The sequence below is a fragment of the Chondrus crispus genome, genomic scaffold (genome assembly GCF_000350225.1).
Source record: "Chondrus crispus Stackhouse genomic scaffold, scaffold_480, whole genome shotgun sequence".
NCBI classification, from domain to species: Eukaryota; Rhodophyta; class Florideophyceae; order Gigartinales; family Gigartinaceae; genus Chondrus; species Chondrus crispus.
Window position 1 is genome coordinate 24,490 of NW_005179384.1, and position 16,094 is coordinate 40,583.

Sequence of the window (16,094 nt, forward strand, 5' to 3'; positions counted from 1 at the left end):
ACCCCTCTACCTAGTTCTCTCGCCCACCCTGGATATCCTTCACACCGCCGCCACCGCCACCACCGTTTCCACCATCCTCTTCCCGCACTCCCTGCTCCAACCCTACCTCCCGACGCCCAACCCCAAGACCCCGCCCATCTCCCTCCTCGGCCTGCACAACGGCACTCCACACTACGCCCTCCCCCTCCCCGCCGACTTCGACTCCGCGCCGCTACTCCGCGCCGCAAACGCACGATTCCGCAACCTCCGCAACCTGGCCCTCATCCTCCCGGCGCACGAATCCGCCATCGCCGCCCACGCGCGCGCCCTCTCCGAGTTCCACCTCCGCCACCTCTTCTGCGGCTTGTGCGGCGCCCCGACCTTCCCCGATCACTTCGGCTCGCGCCGCAAGTGCTCCAGGAACCTCACCAACGAAGAGCCCGCCGCAGTTACCGCGCGCGGGATGCACGACGGCACCGACGACCATTGCAAGGGCGTATGGTTTCCGCGCACGGACCCCGTCGCTATCATGCTCGTCGTACACCCCCTCGGGGATCGCATCTTGCTGGGGAGGCAGGACCGCTTTCCGGAGGGGATGTACTCGTGCCTAGCAGGCTTCATGGAACATGGGGAGGGCGTCGAGGACTCGGTTAGGAGGGAGGTCGAGGAGGAATCAGGCGTTAAGATTGGCCCCGTCAGATTTTACGGCTCGCAGCCATGGCCATTTCCATATTCGCTCATGCTGGGTTGCATTGCTCAGGCCCTGACTGAGCACATTGAGATCGATGCCAATGAAGTTCAAGAGGCCCGCTGGTTCACTAAGGCGGCCGTCCAAGAGATGTTTGCACGGGGCGGTAACAGAGACAAGGGCATCTCCTTACCGCCGCGAATGGCAATCGCAGGTGAAATGATTACCGCATTTGCCGAGGGTGATCCCATCACCGTGTTTGAGCCACGCAAGCCCGCATCTGGAATGCTGTAGCATCAACCCCCGTTTTTCCATCCCCACCGTCATGGACTGTGTTTTTTATATACTCCGCCGTTTTTGCTCAACAGCTCTAGCCAATTACAAAATCCCAAAGAGACATTCATATGTGTACGTCAATCTGGAGCATACCGTCGCCGCGGAAAGCGGATACTCACTTACACATATATTATCATCGGCCCAATCCTCGCTAACTTTGCCATGCGCCATCGCCCCGATCACGTAAAGCACGTTCACCTCCTCCGCTTGCTCTTCGATCGCCTCCTCATCTTCCCCCACGTTTAAGCCCTCTGGAATCGCAAGCGCCGCCATTTTCGCCGCATGCTCCCTCATATCGACAATATTATCCGTGTTATACGTGCAAACAACCTTCCTCGTCCCGACTGGCAAGTGGCTCGTGATCGGGTTGCGAATAACCTTGAGCAGCGGCGTCGACCCGCTGGTGCCGCGCACCTTAAACTTCTCCAGCAGTTCGGCCATCAAGCCCGAGAAGCGGCGTATCGTGCGCGGCACCCTCGTCTGCGGGTGCACCTCGATGAGCACGTTCTTCGCCGTGCGGATGTACACCTTGAGCCTCCCGGCCTTGTTCAGCGGGCTGTCCATCAGCGCCAGCAGGCACTGGTGCGTGATGTCCGGGCGCGCGTCGTTTGCGTCGCGCCCCGACTTCTTCAGCACATGCCGGTGATCCTCGCAGTTCAGCAGCACCATCCCGCCCGACCGCCCGCTCTGCTTCACCGTTTCTAGGTTGGCACGCTCGAGCAACACCGTGACGTTCACCTTCTTCGCATGAGCGTCGGAAATTCGCCGCGGCCAGGTGTCGTTTGTCGCTCCGGATGCTGCCGCGGCCCCTGCAGCCGTCTCATTCTCTTCCGCTGGCTTTTCGTCCGCATCTGAGGCCTCATCTTCACCGCTCGATGAACCGCTTTCCTCTTCCTCGCTCTCGGAGGAGTTTTCCGAATCAATCTTTTTCAAATCCTCCTCTTCATTCTTGCCGGTCAAAAGTTCCAGAAGGCGTTGGTCCACCTGTTGAGGTTCGTCGTCCGTAGGTCTCCTCCGTTTCTGCTTCCGCTTGGGGCCATCTCTCGACTTGCTTGATTTGCGCTTTCGGCGCTCTGCAGCATCAAGTTGTGTGACCATGGTAGCTTTCCTCAAGTTTTATACCGCGCGAAGGGATGCGCGCGAACTTGAGGAACGAGTAGCGGTGCGCGTCTGAAAGGGGGATCAATCCCGCCGGCGCCATCACATTGTAATATCGTACACGTGTCCAGCCCTGCATTGACCCATTACTGTACTGTATCGCAAAATTGTTTACAGTATATTTGAGCTTTTACACGTGAGCGAATTCTGCGAAGAAGTGGGACTGACTTATTGATTTTAAGGATAAATCGAAGAGACTGAATTTGCGATGTGGCATCGTTTTACAGTGAACCCTCTCGATATGGATACGCTCGGTGGAAGTACAAGTACGGGTCCACTAAAGTTGAACAGAACTGAGATGGCAGGCTATAAATAAATTTAAAATCGTCCGATTCAGTAGGGTTTTCCATTAGAAAGTGTCATCAGGAATAGAGACCGCTGTGCTTACACAGTGGCCCTGTAATGCTATGTGACAGACTTGACTAAAAGGTCCAGCCGTCGTCTCCTTGAGTCGACGACGGCTAGGCGTCTTACTCTCACAGATCATAGGTTATGGACCCTCACCCATTCCACTGCTAGTCAAACAAGCCTTATTGCTTCTCACGCCCGCGTCCGAGCTTAGCTCCGCATAATCATCGCGTTTGAGCCTCGCTCCACATCATCACCATCATCATCGCGTTCGAGCTTCGCTCCGCCTCTTTTCCCCCTTTTTTCCCCCGTGCCCTAATCCCACACAAACCTTGGCGTGATCCTCTTTCACGAACACGAACCAACAATTCACCATCCTGTCCAGTTCAAGGACTTGAGCCCTCGCACGAAACGCCGGCACTATCGGGACACAACAGATATCTGGGGAGACCTTTGGCGACAAGTCACACAAACTCAAACGCTACAGTCTGCAATTCAAACCATGTCGAACATCCAGCCCGGACAACAACCAAGCCAGACCCAATCCGGCAACACCCTGGAAGCCCTTATTGGACTTCTTGCCCCTGCGTGGAAATTCACAGAAACAATACCGCGCCTCAACCAACACACATTCCACGCTTGGAGATGTGCACTCAAGCTTGTCCTCCGTCAAAGAGATCTCGAAATCCTCCTCACAGACGAATTTAACCTGGCTAATTATGTCGGTGAGGAACACACTTTCTACTCCAAAGCTGGGATCCTTATCAAGAATATATACGGAACCCCATCAGGTGGATTCTACTACCTTCGCGGTGCAGTGGAGTGGCTGGATCTAATTGGCTTCTCGCAGTCTCAAGACGACCCTTGCCTCTTTCGCTTCCAACACACCGCCAATGAATACATCATCATAGCACTCACCATAGATGACTTCCTCGTCGCCGCCACCTCACGCCACCTCTTAGATTGGCTAGCCACCGCCCTCGCGGTCAAATATCCTGGCAACGTCAAACGCTTGGGATTCCCGTCCTCATACCTCGGATGGACAATTGAAAAACAGACAGACGGCGGCATCAAGATATCCCAGCCAAATTATGCGGCAAAGGCTCTATCTATGATGCGCATGACAGAATGTAACAGCCGCAATTCGCCACACGTGGATGGAGCGCAGTATCACGGGCCTTGTGAGGAGGACAAGCACATCCCAAAACAGAAAGGAAAGTACCAAGAAGTGTTGGGGGAGCTTCGGTATCTCACCCACTGCACAAGACCGGACCTCACGTTCGCGGTCAATCGCCTCAGCTGCGCAGCCCACGATCCGACGCAACGACATTGGAACATTTTAAAAAACTTGCTACGCTACATCCAAAGTACTCGGAATCTAGGCCTCGTGTACAGTCCTGTGAAACAAGAAAACCGTCATCATTTCAAGACGTACGCTGATGCGGACTGCGCTGGTCATACGAAGAACCGCAAGTCGATATCCGGCGAAATTCAATTCTACAACAACACGCCAGTAGCATGGGGTTCTCAAAAGCAGAAAGTCCAGGCCCTGTCCACTTGCGAGGCGGAATATATATCCGGATCTTCCGCCGTACAGTATACACAATGGTTTCGCAGGCTGTTTCACTTTTTTGGCCAGCCACAGGGACATGTACCCGTCTATATGGACAACCTCTCTGCCATCAAGGTCGCTCAGAAGACCGCTTCTACAAAACGCCGCAAATTCATAGACATCAAGCATCACTATCTGAGAGAACATATCAAACAAAATCACATCACTCTTCTGCACGTACCAACGCGACATATGCTGGCAGACATCATGACAAAACCGCTGAGGAAACAGCTGTTTACGAACCTTCGCGACCGACTCAACATGCGCTGATGGCTTGCTCCCCACCACCATTGCACGAGGCGTGTCATCAGGAAGTTGCCGATTTGCAATGGCGGTAATCCACATATCACGCGCTTGTTGAGCCGGCTGCCCTGCCATCAGGAATAGAGACCACTGTGCTTACACAGTGGCCCTGTAATGCTATGTGACAGACTTGACTAAAAGGTCCAGCCGTCGTCTCCTTGAGTCGACGACGGCTAGGCGTCTTACTCTCACAGATCATAGAAAGCAGATGGCCTTTGTGGGATTTCGTGAGGAATTCCTTTAAAGAATTAGAAAAAGAGATTTTATTAAAGTGTCAATGGACAAGTCTACGACCGACCGTCCGAGCCAGTGCGAAGTCCGTGCAGTCGGACAGTTTTCGCAGGTAGGCTCTGCGGTTTGACACAAACCTCTCGCCCGGTACGAACCTACAGTCCGCAGCGCGAGCCCTACTTATATATTACTTAACCCTTACAATATCATAAAGAAAGACAAGTTCTGACGCATCCAGCAATTAGAGAAATGGATGCGCCTCCATATCAGACATTTTTTCACACTGCCCCTTTTACGATGGCAGAACTTAGTTGTGTACGATGAATCCATTTCTTCACCGGATTGCTATTCATCACGTTCTCAAGGGCATTATTGGGCGGTTTCCTTTGTAAGACCGTCTGCCATATAGTGTTCCGACGAAACAAGGCCTACGTGCGAGATTTCTTGTCGGTTATAGCATCCCCTAGCTGACGCTGTGTCTATCATGAGCCTTTTCTCAGTCGTTGACGAACCTTTTGGTAATCACATCAAACATCTGAAGTGAGTCGATCAGCATGTGACGTAGGATCTCCATGTGGGATAACTCCTCTCCGCCCTGGGTTGGGTGAGAGGCGGAGGCTATAGCGAGGGAGCACGCGGCGTGGACGCGACGCGCTAATTGAACTGATCGGACGAGCTCGCGAAAAGGGAGGGGCTCACTGGCCGGTTACGCGCAGTCGCCCCGTGGTGCATGAACGGGAGCGACCGGTAACGGGTTAGAAGCCAGCGCGCGCGATAGACAACCGAAACGGACGTATATAGGCGCGAAAGGGACGGGGGCGAGCTTGCCCCCGTTTACTGGTGGGGACGGGTGCCAGGTCTTAACCCCGCAGAGGGACGCCTCGGACATCTGTCCCAGTACAGTAGTACAGGTCCTGCCACCTAGTGCGTGCCAGGTACTGTACACAATTAAAAAGGTAGCGCCATAATTGCTATTACCGCACGGACGCTGCTACTACTCGTGTGCACTACTGTACACGCGTGTTGCTTACAGACTACCGCACGGACGACACGTGTGCTAACGCGCACACGTAACACGCGTAGACTACCGCTCGGACGACACGTGCACTACTGTACACGTACGCCAGATTACGACCGCTCGGCATGCGCGCGCGCTCGCTACACGTGGGCACAACCGCCCACGTGTATACCGTACACGGCCGTCCGATGACCTCCGCGCGCTCGCGCCGGTCATTATACTACAGACCTCTCCCCTTAGCTTTCGCTACGTCCCCGTAGCGACTCTCTACTCGACCGCGCGGGTCCGTTCCGGACGTTTCCTTCTATCGCGCACGATGCGGGAACAGAAGCCCCTCCGTGCGGACGATCATGGCCCCTGGCTCGTCAGCGAGCTGGCGATATATAACGCCGCGGGTTCATCCGATTCGGAGAGCGCGTCTTCCGATTCTCCCCACGCGATCCACACTGACCCCCCAATTCTTCCCCAACACTCCCCTGCGAACTCAGAAACCTCCTCCGACAGCAACGACGACATCCCCCTACAGCGGCTCTTCAACCAACCCATGGACGGTCATCGCGACACTTCTACTGTGCGCGCGTACAGACAGCCGTTGAGCCCGCCTCGGGCTCCGGCAGCGGCGCCGGTCGGTCCCACCTTCCAACCGCGGCGACGCCTTCGCGACGGCCTGCAACTGTCCACTGGCGTGGCGGGGCCCGCGCAAGCGCCAATTGATTCGCCCGTACCGGTCGGTTCGCCACCGCTGGGCGCCCAAGCAACACAGTCCTCGCCGCTGCCCCTCGCGAGCGTGGCTCCAAGAACGGTCGTGGCGGACCCGGGGCTCCCCGTGGAGCTGCCGCCGCCTCCCATGTCGCCGCTGCTCGCTGCGGGCACGGCGCTCACAGGGGCCGCTTCCGAGGCGCCGTACGCGGCGCCGGCGCCGTCGAGTAGCGTAACGCTTGCACCGGCCGGACGGGGGGCGACAACGTCGCTGGGGCGGGTATTCACCGCCCCGAGTACCGCGGCCTGGCTGCGCAGCGGCGTCGGCTCCGTACGGTCGCTGTGGCCCGGGTCCTCGATGGACCACCGCCGCCGGCGCGCACGCCGACGCGTCGCGGGCCGCAAGCCTCCGCTTACGGTCGAGAAGTATGTTCAGCGGAACTTGCTGGACGCGGTGAGGTTCGCGGCCATTCCGATGGTGCGCGCTATCAAGACTCCGTCCGGACGCGGTGCCGTGGCGTAAGAGAACCGCGCCGGCGCGTGGAAGGCGCGATGGCGTCACGCTCCGTGTCGGACGCCGGCCGCGACGGGTAGTGACTTGCTCTATGTCCGCTGCGAGGGCGAGGAAAAGTACCACGTCTCGCTGCTGAACCTCTTCGGTCGGTATCGCCGCTACGAGGGCCTCGCGCCCGACGTCCGCTTGGTGGCCTTTCCGCGGCCTTTCGACAGCTGGTACAGCGTTGCGAACCGAGCGCGGTGGGGTGAGGACGCAGCGCGCGAGAGTCGGCTGCGCTGGCGCCGGGTAGACGATTTCTTCCACATGTGGCACAGCACCGAGTTTTTCTCGGTGCCCAGCGCCGCGCGGCGCGGCCTGTACCCCGCGCTCCCGCCGAACTGGTCGACGTTCGAGGCGCCGGAATACCTGTGCGTACCGACGCCGAGCGTCACGGCGTACGTGGCGGCGCATTGGTTGCCGCTCGGCCGATCGGAATCCGCGGAAACGGAGCCAATGCGCGTCTTGGTGCACGCGATCATGCTTTCCGAATGGGCGGTCTTGGCCTTCCTGTGCTTCTTACACGCCGCTCGCGAGGGACTGCCGTTCTTCACGAAGTGTCCCGACCCGCGGCTGATCGCGCGGCGCGAGGAACCGTTCGGTGAGCGCGGCCTGCTCTTCCGCCTCTCGGCGGGGCTCATCGATTTAATCCGCTCGGTCGGTATCGCGGAGATCCTCGAGGGTACGGCGTTTGACGCGACGTACGCGACGCAGCTGTTGGCCTTCACCGAGGGTATGGATTGGAGCGGCCGGCCGGACTTCGTGTGGTTCAGCTGGAACCAGCGGTGTACCCTACCGATGCCCTCCGGGGCCGGGGCCGAGACCAGTGCCAATGGTGGCAGCGCGGCCCCCGGTCCAGCGGACGCGACCGTCGCGGTCGACGTGGACGGCGCAGTCGACACAGTCGACGCGGGTGACACGGGCGGCTTGCTTGCCGATGCCGATGTCGCGCCGCCCCGCGATGCGGGAACCGGTGCGGTGAGAAGTGTCGTCGAGACCGCGGTACCGGCCCGCGGCGGATCCGCTCGCGTGGCCTCGATCCAGAGCGACTCACCGAAGGGGTTAAGAGAACCCCCCGGTGTCGTGGGAATTTCGGCCCCCACCTCAAGCCCCCCACACATCAGCGTGGTGACCGGTAACGAAGGCGATCATCGTCCCGTTCCGATGCCGCCTCCGTCCGCTCCGCAACCGTCCGGCCGGTCTTCCCCGGAGCGCCTCCGTGAGGAGGCCGCGGTCACTGCCCTGCAGTACGCTTGCTCCGTCGAGGGGGCAACAGTTCCTTCGTCGGTTGAGCAGGCGCTGCTGCAGGCGCGCAAGTGGATGCACCAAGTCAAGCAGTTGGAGACGACCGTCGCCGCACTCCGAGAGGCCTCCACCGCGGCGGAGCGTGAGCGCGTCGAGCATCACGAGAAGCTCCGCAGCGTGAAGGACATCCTCGCGGTCGTCAGCCAACGTCTCGCGGCGCCGCCGATGCCTGCCGCTACGGTCGGGGCCTCGCGCCCCGCGCCCGAAGATGCCGCGGCGGCTCCACCGGCTAAGCGCACGCGTCGTTCTTGAGCCCCGACCCGTTGGTCGCCCCCTTTTGCGTAGCCCATTAGGGGCTTCGCCCACAGTAAACAGAGCCGATTAGCGGTGTTCCTTGCCTTTTCCTTTTGGCGCGCGCGGGCAGCAGTTCGCGACGTGCGCGAGCGAGGTCGTCCTGACGGTTCGGCCATGCGAGGCCGGAAGAAGCGCTACACGAGCGCGCCTGTCCGTCCTTGGCGCGTACGCCAATATCGGTCGATGAAAGGTTGCGGGAGCCCCTCGGAGGGGTCGTAGATATCGTCGGAAGAGGCGTACTCGTACCAGCGAACCTTGTACTCGATGCCGCCGCGGGTCATACGGTGTCCGACGATGCGGTCAACGACGTATTCCGCGCGGGGCGTTTCGGCTTGTGCGTCCGATGCGGATGGAATGGCCGAGGTGACAGTATCCCCCGGCCCGCGCGGCATCTTCGTGACGCGGTCGATGCTCACGCGGTTCTCCACACCGTCCTGCTCGATGAGGACCGTGGTGTCCGTAGCGGAGCGCACGCGAAACGGCCCCTCTGTCTTTGGTAGAAGTTTGACAGAGAGCTCGTCTGTTCCGGTCGTACCTTGCGCACGCGTGCGTCGCTCGACGCTTGTCAACGGGCGGGGCGGGCGATCAACGTGGACAAAATCGCCCGCCACAACGACCGGACGGAAGCGGACCTTCTTGTCAAAATCGTCCTTGTACCGCTTTTGCGATGCGGTTAATTTCGTCCGCGCGCGGTCGAGAGCGTCGCGAAGCTTGCGCAGCGTAGCGCGCTTGTACTGCACCGGGGTCCGCGAGTCCTCTCGATGGGTCCCCGCGTCCTGCGGCACAGTACCGGGGAGGATTAAACCGGACGGTGGCCGCGTTAACACCAGGTCGAACGGAGTCGTCTCCGTCGACCGGTGGACCTGCGTATTGTACGCGAAGGTCAGCGGCTGCACGTAGTCGTCCCAATCGCGCTGGTGCTTCTCCACGTAGTGCCGGAGGCGTTGCACCAGCGTGCCATTGAACCGTTCGGTCTGCCCATTCGACTGGGGGTGGTAGGCCGTCGTGAGATAATGCCGCACCCCCAGGAGGGCGCATACCGCGTCGAAGAATTTCGCAGCGAACTGAGGGCCATTGTCGGTTAGTACGTAGCGCGGCGCTCCGTAAACGTAGACCCAGTTGTCCAAAAACGCGTTTGCGACGACCGAAGCGGTTGTGGTCCGGAGCGGGATACTGCGCGTTAGCTTGGCGAACCGGTCGGTAATTACCAACACGTGTTGGTTTCCGTGCGCGGTCTTCGGCAGGGGACCCAGGAGGTCCATCGCAACAAACTCCAAGGGGCCCGCCGCGGGGAACAGCTTGAGATCCTTTTGGTTCTTGACAAGCGCCCCGCGGGTCGCAGCACACGAGGTGCAAATCCGTACGCTCAAAAACGCGTCGCTGGCCATGTGTGGTCAGTAGTACTCCCTGCGAAGGGTGTAGTACATACGCGTCGCTCCCGGGTGACCTGCCAACCTCGGATAGTGTGCCAGGTACAGTACCCGGGGGCGCAACCGAGTCGGTACCACGCGCTGCAGGGTCCTGTCCAGCGGGGACGTCCTCACGAAAAATCCATAACGGTCGATGTCGAACTTCGAGTTCGGCGTCCCGACGGTTTCCGCGGCGAAGCGGCAGAAGACGCCCTCAGCTTGTTCGCGTAGAAATTCCTCCACCGAGATGGACGCAGCGTCGCGTTCCTCCGGAGTTATCGCGAGCGCGTGACAACCGTCCGGACGATCTTGCGGCGGGTCCCAGTGCACATTGTCCAGGAGGGCCTCGCTGCCCTCATCGTACTGGACCGCGAAGCACGGGACCTCATCATCAACCGGTTCGGTGTCTCCTCCATCGGTACGTAAGCGCGATACGCCGTCCGCGAGTTGGTGCTTGACGCCTGGGCGGTACTGTACCTCGTAGGCGTACTCCGCCAAGCGCAGGCGGCAGCGAGCGAGCCGACCGGAACTGTCCGCTAAATTGAGGACCCAGCGTAGGGCCTCGTGATCCGTGCGGGGGTTGAACGCGCTTCCGTATAGGTACGGCCGTAGGGTGAGGATGCTCCACACTACGGCCAAGCATTCCTTTTCGGTAGTCGTATAATTGCGCTCGGCATCGGTCAACGCGCGGCTCCAATATCCGATCGGTCGGGTACCTCCATCGGGTTGCTCCTGTAGAAGAGCGCAACCCACTTGGTGTCCGCACGCGTCGGTGTCCAGCGTATATTTCCGTCCGTAGCGGGGCAGCGCGAGGATTGGCGGCGACACGAGACGCCGCTTCAATTCCTCAAACGCCGCGTGTTCCGCATCGGATAAGATCTCGAACTCGTAGGGCTGATTCTTGCCGGTCTTCTTATTCAGCGGCGCGGCGATCTTCGCGAATCCTTGCACAAACCGTCGGTAAACGTTGCACATCCCGAGAAAGGATCGCAGTTCCGTTTGGTTCGTAGGCGCGCGCGCTCGATCGCGATGACGTCGCGTCGCTCCACCTCCAACCGTCCCGGATGAATGACGTGCCCGAGATAGGTTACGGAGGTGTCGAAAAACGCGCACTTTGCCAATTTTAGCGACACCGCCGCGGTATGTAGAAGCCGTAGTACCTCGCGCACGTGTGCCATATGTTCCGTAACGGTTCGCGAGTAGACGATGACGTCATCGAGGTAGACCAACGCGGTCTCCCATTTCACGCGGGACAGGATGATGTCGACCGCTCGTTGAAATGTCGCGGGCGCGTTTTTGAGACCGAACGGCATGCGTAGAAAGCGGTAGAGCCCCGAATGCGACGCGAACGTTGTTTTATCGCGGTCCTCCTCGGCGATCTCCACCTGCCAATACCCGCTATTACAGTCTAGCGTGGTAAAGACAGTGGCATCGCCGAGCGAGTCGATACATTCGTCCATGCGCGGTAGTAGGTAGGAGTCGCGAACCGTAACGGCGTTTAGCTTGCGATAGTCCACGCAGAACCGCATGGTCCCGTCCTTTTTAGGGACGAAGACCACGGGGCTCGCCCACTCGGCCGATGTCGGTTCGATGACTCCCGCGCGCAGCATGCGGTCGATTTCCTTCTTCTCCTTCTCGCGCGCGATGGGTCCGGCTCGGTAGGGTGCTTGGTAGATCGGCTTCGCACCGGGCTTCAGCTCGATGCGATGCTTCGTAGCATCGATCTTACCCAAGTGCCCGGACCATATGTCCTTGAACTCGGACAGCATGTCCATAATTTCCGACCGGACGGTACTGTCTTCTGCACCAATATGGACGTCTTCTTCCCACGAGCGGGTCTTCTCCGCGTCCGTATCGGTCCGCTCATCCGCGTTAGCGGGATTGCCACTGTGGGCGTCGTCCGTTTCCGGTTCTTCGCGTCGCGCGCCTCCTCCCGTAGCGGTGGTGGATATAATTCTGCCATCGTCCGTAACGGGTCCTTCTCGTCGCGCGCATTCCCCCGCGGGTGGGGAATTAATCCTGCCTTCGTCCGTAGCGGATTCTTTGCGACGCGTGTATCCTTCCGTAGCGGTGGAGGATTGTCTTCTGCCATCGTCCGTAACTGGTTGTTCGCGTCGCGCCTGTTCCTCCGTAGCGGTCGAGGAATTATTTTTGTTCCCTCCCCCTTCCTTAGCGTCGGCCTCTCCGGGGACCGGCACGCCAAGTGTCAGGATGTGTGTGGGGGATGGCAACGCGAGACCAACAACGGTATGCTTGGGGACATGGGCCGCGCGGTTTCCGAAGTTGCTAACGAGCACCGTAAACTGCTCGCCCGGGAGGAGGTCCATGACCCCCTGGGCCATCAGGCATAAATTCTTATGCGCCGTTTTGGGGTGGTTTTGCAGGAAGCAAAGCCCCCCAACCGGTGTTGCGACGCGTACCATCGCTTGGGTCATCGGGGGTATCGTGACCCCCTTGACCACGCGAATTTTCCGTGACGGTACGTTCGTCGGGAACTGCGCGCGGTTCCGGTCGGACGAATTTTCCTCCTGCGGGAGCTGCTGCGATGGTCCCCTCGAGGCCATCTTGCGGTCGTGCCTCGAGGGTGTGACTCCCGTCAGCGCTACGGACGGCGCATGATTGAACAGCACTTTCCTCTGCGGTGGCAGGATCGCCTTCACGTGGCGATCCAGGAACGTGGTTCCGAGGATACAGTCCACTGCAAGGTTGGTGACAACCAAGAACGGTACGCGCGCGACGAACTCACCAATCCGGACGTACAGCTTGAGCTCGACGAGGGCCTTCATCGACCTATTCGAAGCGTCGATGAGCGGCAGGCTCCGCGCGGACTGGATGGCAGCGCGCCATGGTTCTGCCACACAGCGTAGGTGGATTAGATTCGGGCCGGCGCCCGAATCTGGAACCGGCGTGATGGGGTGCATCATCGCGCGTCGTTGTCCGACCGTTGCGGTGACCTTACAATTTTGCTTCTTGAAGAAGCAAATTGCCGCTTCGTCCGTTCGGCTCTGCGATTGCGCGCGTACCGAAGCGGTCGACGGGGTGCCTTGTTTATTGAGGCTTGGCACGGGGAGGATCGTCGACGCCTCTACGCGTCCTCCCTGGCTTCCCCCGTCAACCCAAGGTCCTCGGTCCCCTCGTCCGTCAGCGGTAGCGCGGGTTCTTCTGATTGGACGGTCTCGCGCGGCTCGACCACGTTGATGCCCGTGGGAGCCTGCGCACGCTAATTTCGCCACGCGGTCGGCGGTTGGCGCTCGAACGGCGAACCTTGGCGGAGACCTTGACGGATCCGAAGCTTTTGATAATTGGCCTTGCGGGCCTGCAAAAGCTTCGAACGCAGCGCGCTATCCGCCACCACAGGAAATTGCTCCTGTCGGTGGGTCAGGTCCAGACAGAACCGACACGGCGGGGGTCCGGGTAATCCTTGGTTGAAGAACCGGACCCGCTGGTTCTGTACTGGCCTTCCGTACGGATGTGCGCGCGCGTCACCTTGTTGGGCGGGCGCCATCGGTGCGCCCGCTGGGGACGAGGCAAGTGACGGATGGTAGCTAGTCGGCGGCGAGCTAAGCGAGCACGGCGTCGCCGACTGGTCCGTCACCGCCGGTATCTCCTCCGTTTCGGTTCCGCACGCTGTCGGGAGTCCAGACAGGGACTCTACTGACAGCACGGGCCTTGTCCGCGCGTTGCGCGTGAACCTTCTCACCGAATCGGACGGTGCTTGAGGCGACGCGAGCGAGGTCGCCTGTCTTCGAGCCGAGCCGTGCGTCTCGCCTATCGCTTGCGCGTAGCGTGCCACCGCTTGGTAGTCCATGCCCGGATGCGTCGCGAGATAATTCCGCACCTGCGCGCACGTCGCTGGCAGAAGTCCCTCAACGAAAAGGGCCTTCAAGCGTCTGTCCGAAAATACGGTTCCGCAGCGCAACGCCTTGTCCCACAACTGGTTACTGTACACCTCCTCCGTCATATTAGTGCTCTGACGGAAGGAGGTGACATCACCGACCGCTTCGGAAATAACTTCGTCCGTCGCGTACGTGCGTAATAAAAAGTTAACAACTTCCGCGTAGGTTTCGAGTATATCGCGCTGCTCCGCATCGACCGCCATGGTGTTCCTGTGTAGCCTGGACTGGAGCAAAGCGTGAGCCTGCCCAGTCAAATAGAACTGGAAACACCATACAGCCGCGCCTTCGCTGACCCCATTGTGGTCGCAGGCCATCTTGAAGCGCGCGAGAAACCCTAGCACCGCGATTGGATCTTGACCACCGAACGTGTGGGTTTTCAGCTGGACGTCCAACTTCTTCCGATAACGGTTAACTCGCCGCGCGGTACTCGCGTCGTAGCGCGCGCTGCGATTTTCCAGCCGATACGTGCGGTAGTCGATGGCCTTGGTGAACAGGTCGTTCAGCGGCCTGATCACCGGCAACCGTTTCGGATCCCGCCTCGGGGCAGACCGGCGGTCTCTGCCCCTGCGATGGCGGTCTCCTTCTCCGCCGGGGCTACTGTAGCCGTCCAGGTCGGAGTCTTCTCGCCGGAACCGACGTCGGTCGCGCGCATTACGACCTCTGCGGTCGCTTCTGCGCGATCCGTCCGACTCGGTGTCCCCGTCATCGGAGGGGTATCCACCTCCTCCGGCATCGCGGTATCGCGTATAGCGTCCTTCGCGGGTATCATCGGAGGGGTAACCGACCCCTCCGGCATCGCGATATCCCGCGTAGCGTCCGTCGCGGTTCTTGCGCGTCGCCCTGTGGCGACGTCTTGTGTCTTCTTCCTCGGAGGGGTTTTCTGTACCCTCCGAGGTGTAGCCTTGAGCGCCGGGTGCGCTTCTTCTGCTCGACCGATACGGCTGTCGCTTTTCTGTCGCGAAGCGCCCCAGGCGGTTTTCTGTCCCGCGGGGGCCAGCGGTATCGGCGAGTACGGGAGGGCCATTTTCTGTGGGCCCTCCTGTAGCACGATAAATTGGTGGGAGGTAAATGGTCTTACCCTCCGGGTGAGGGGCCATTGTACCGATCCCGGGTGCGGCGCCGATCGGGTCAGCGTGCGGTAGCGTAAAATCCGGAGCGGTTGAGTCGCGCTGCGCGTGCGCGTCGACTCCTGCTTCGGCGGGAAAGGTCGTGGCCAGACGATTGGCCACGGCGGAGCTGATCGCTCCCTTTAGAGCCGTACGGGACGGGGATTCTTCATCCACAGTGGTGAGCGCGGTCACCACCTCGCATTGGACTTGAGCGGGTAGAAGTTCGTCCAAAAGCGGTGGTATCGCGCTGCGTACGTGCGCGTCCACGAGCGCGGGCACCGTTCGGTCGAGGCATACGCGCGCTACCTGGGGGAGTTCCGTAGCGAGGAACTCCTCGACCCAGGCCTGGATGCGCGGCTGAATCGCGTCGACCATCCATTGGACGCGATTCTCAGTGCCTGCCGACGCGGCCGGCGTAACATCCGATGCGGACGCTCGCGTGCGGCCCGGTCGCGGTGGCGGTCGCAGCAGGGCTTCCGAGTTTTCCACCCAGGGCGCGGTGCACCACTGCCACTGCGGGTGCTCAGACGCCCGGAGGCGGAGTCTCCCCCTTCTTCCGGTCGGTTCATCGTCGAATACGCTTCGCGATCGACGCGGTGATTTCTCAGCCTTTTCCGTCCGTACGGTTCTGCACGCGATCGAGCGACCACGCGTGCGGCTCAACTTCTAGAGTTATCCCCTCCACAAGAGTACCAAAATGTGGGATAACTCCTCTCCGCCCTGGGTTGGGTGGGAGGCGGAGGCTATAGCGAGGGAGCACGCGGCGTGGACGCGACGCGCTAATTGAACCGATCGGACGAGCTCGCGAAAAGGGAGGGGCTCACTGGCCGGTTACGCGCAGTCGCCCCGTGGTGCATGAACGGGAGCGACCGGTAACGGGTTAGAAGCCAGCGCGCGCGATAGACAACCGAAACGGACGTATATAGGCGCGAAAGGGACGGGGGCGAGCTTGCCCCCGTTTACTGGTGGGGACGGGTGCCAGGTCTTAACCCCGCAGAGGGACGCCTCGGACATCTGTCCCAGTACAGTAGTACAGGTCCTGCCACCTAGTGCGTGCCAGGTACTGTACACAATTAAAAAGGTAGCGCCATAATTGCTATTACCGCACGGACGCTGCTACTACTCGTGTGCACTACTGTACACGCGTGTTGCTTAC

The 16,094-nt window shown here is 60.0% G+C and overlaps 2 protein-coding genes; one reads left to right on the top strand and one right to left on the bottom strand.

Moving 5' to 3' along the window:
• The window catches only part of CHC_T00000276001 (hypothetical protein), a 1,104-nt gene extending 143 nt beyond the window's left edge, over window positions 1-961 (top strand). Inside the window, exon 1 of the mRNA XM_005719306.1 lies at window positions 1-961. This exon is cut by the window's left edge and continues 143 nt beyond it. Within this exon, the coding sequence (XP_005719363.1) occupies window positions 1-961 (961 nt within the window).
• Window positions 962-974: 13 nt separating this feature from the next.
• Window positions 975-2,101, bottom strand: CHC_T00000277001 (hypothetical protein). XM_005719307.1 is given in 2 exon segments: window positions 975-1,045; window positions 1,046-2,101. 1 exon segment carries the CDS (start codon window positions 2,099-2,101, stop codon window positions 1,046-1,048), a length of 1,056 nt encoding a protein of 351 aa, XP_005719364.1. The 3' UTR covers window positions 975-1,045.
• Between the last annotated feature and the right edge of the window lie 13,993 nt (window positions 2,102-16,094).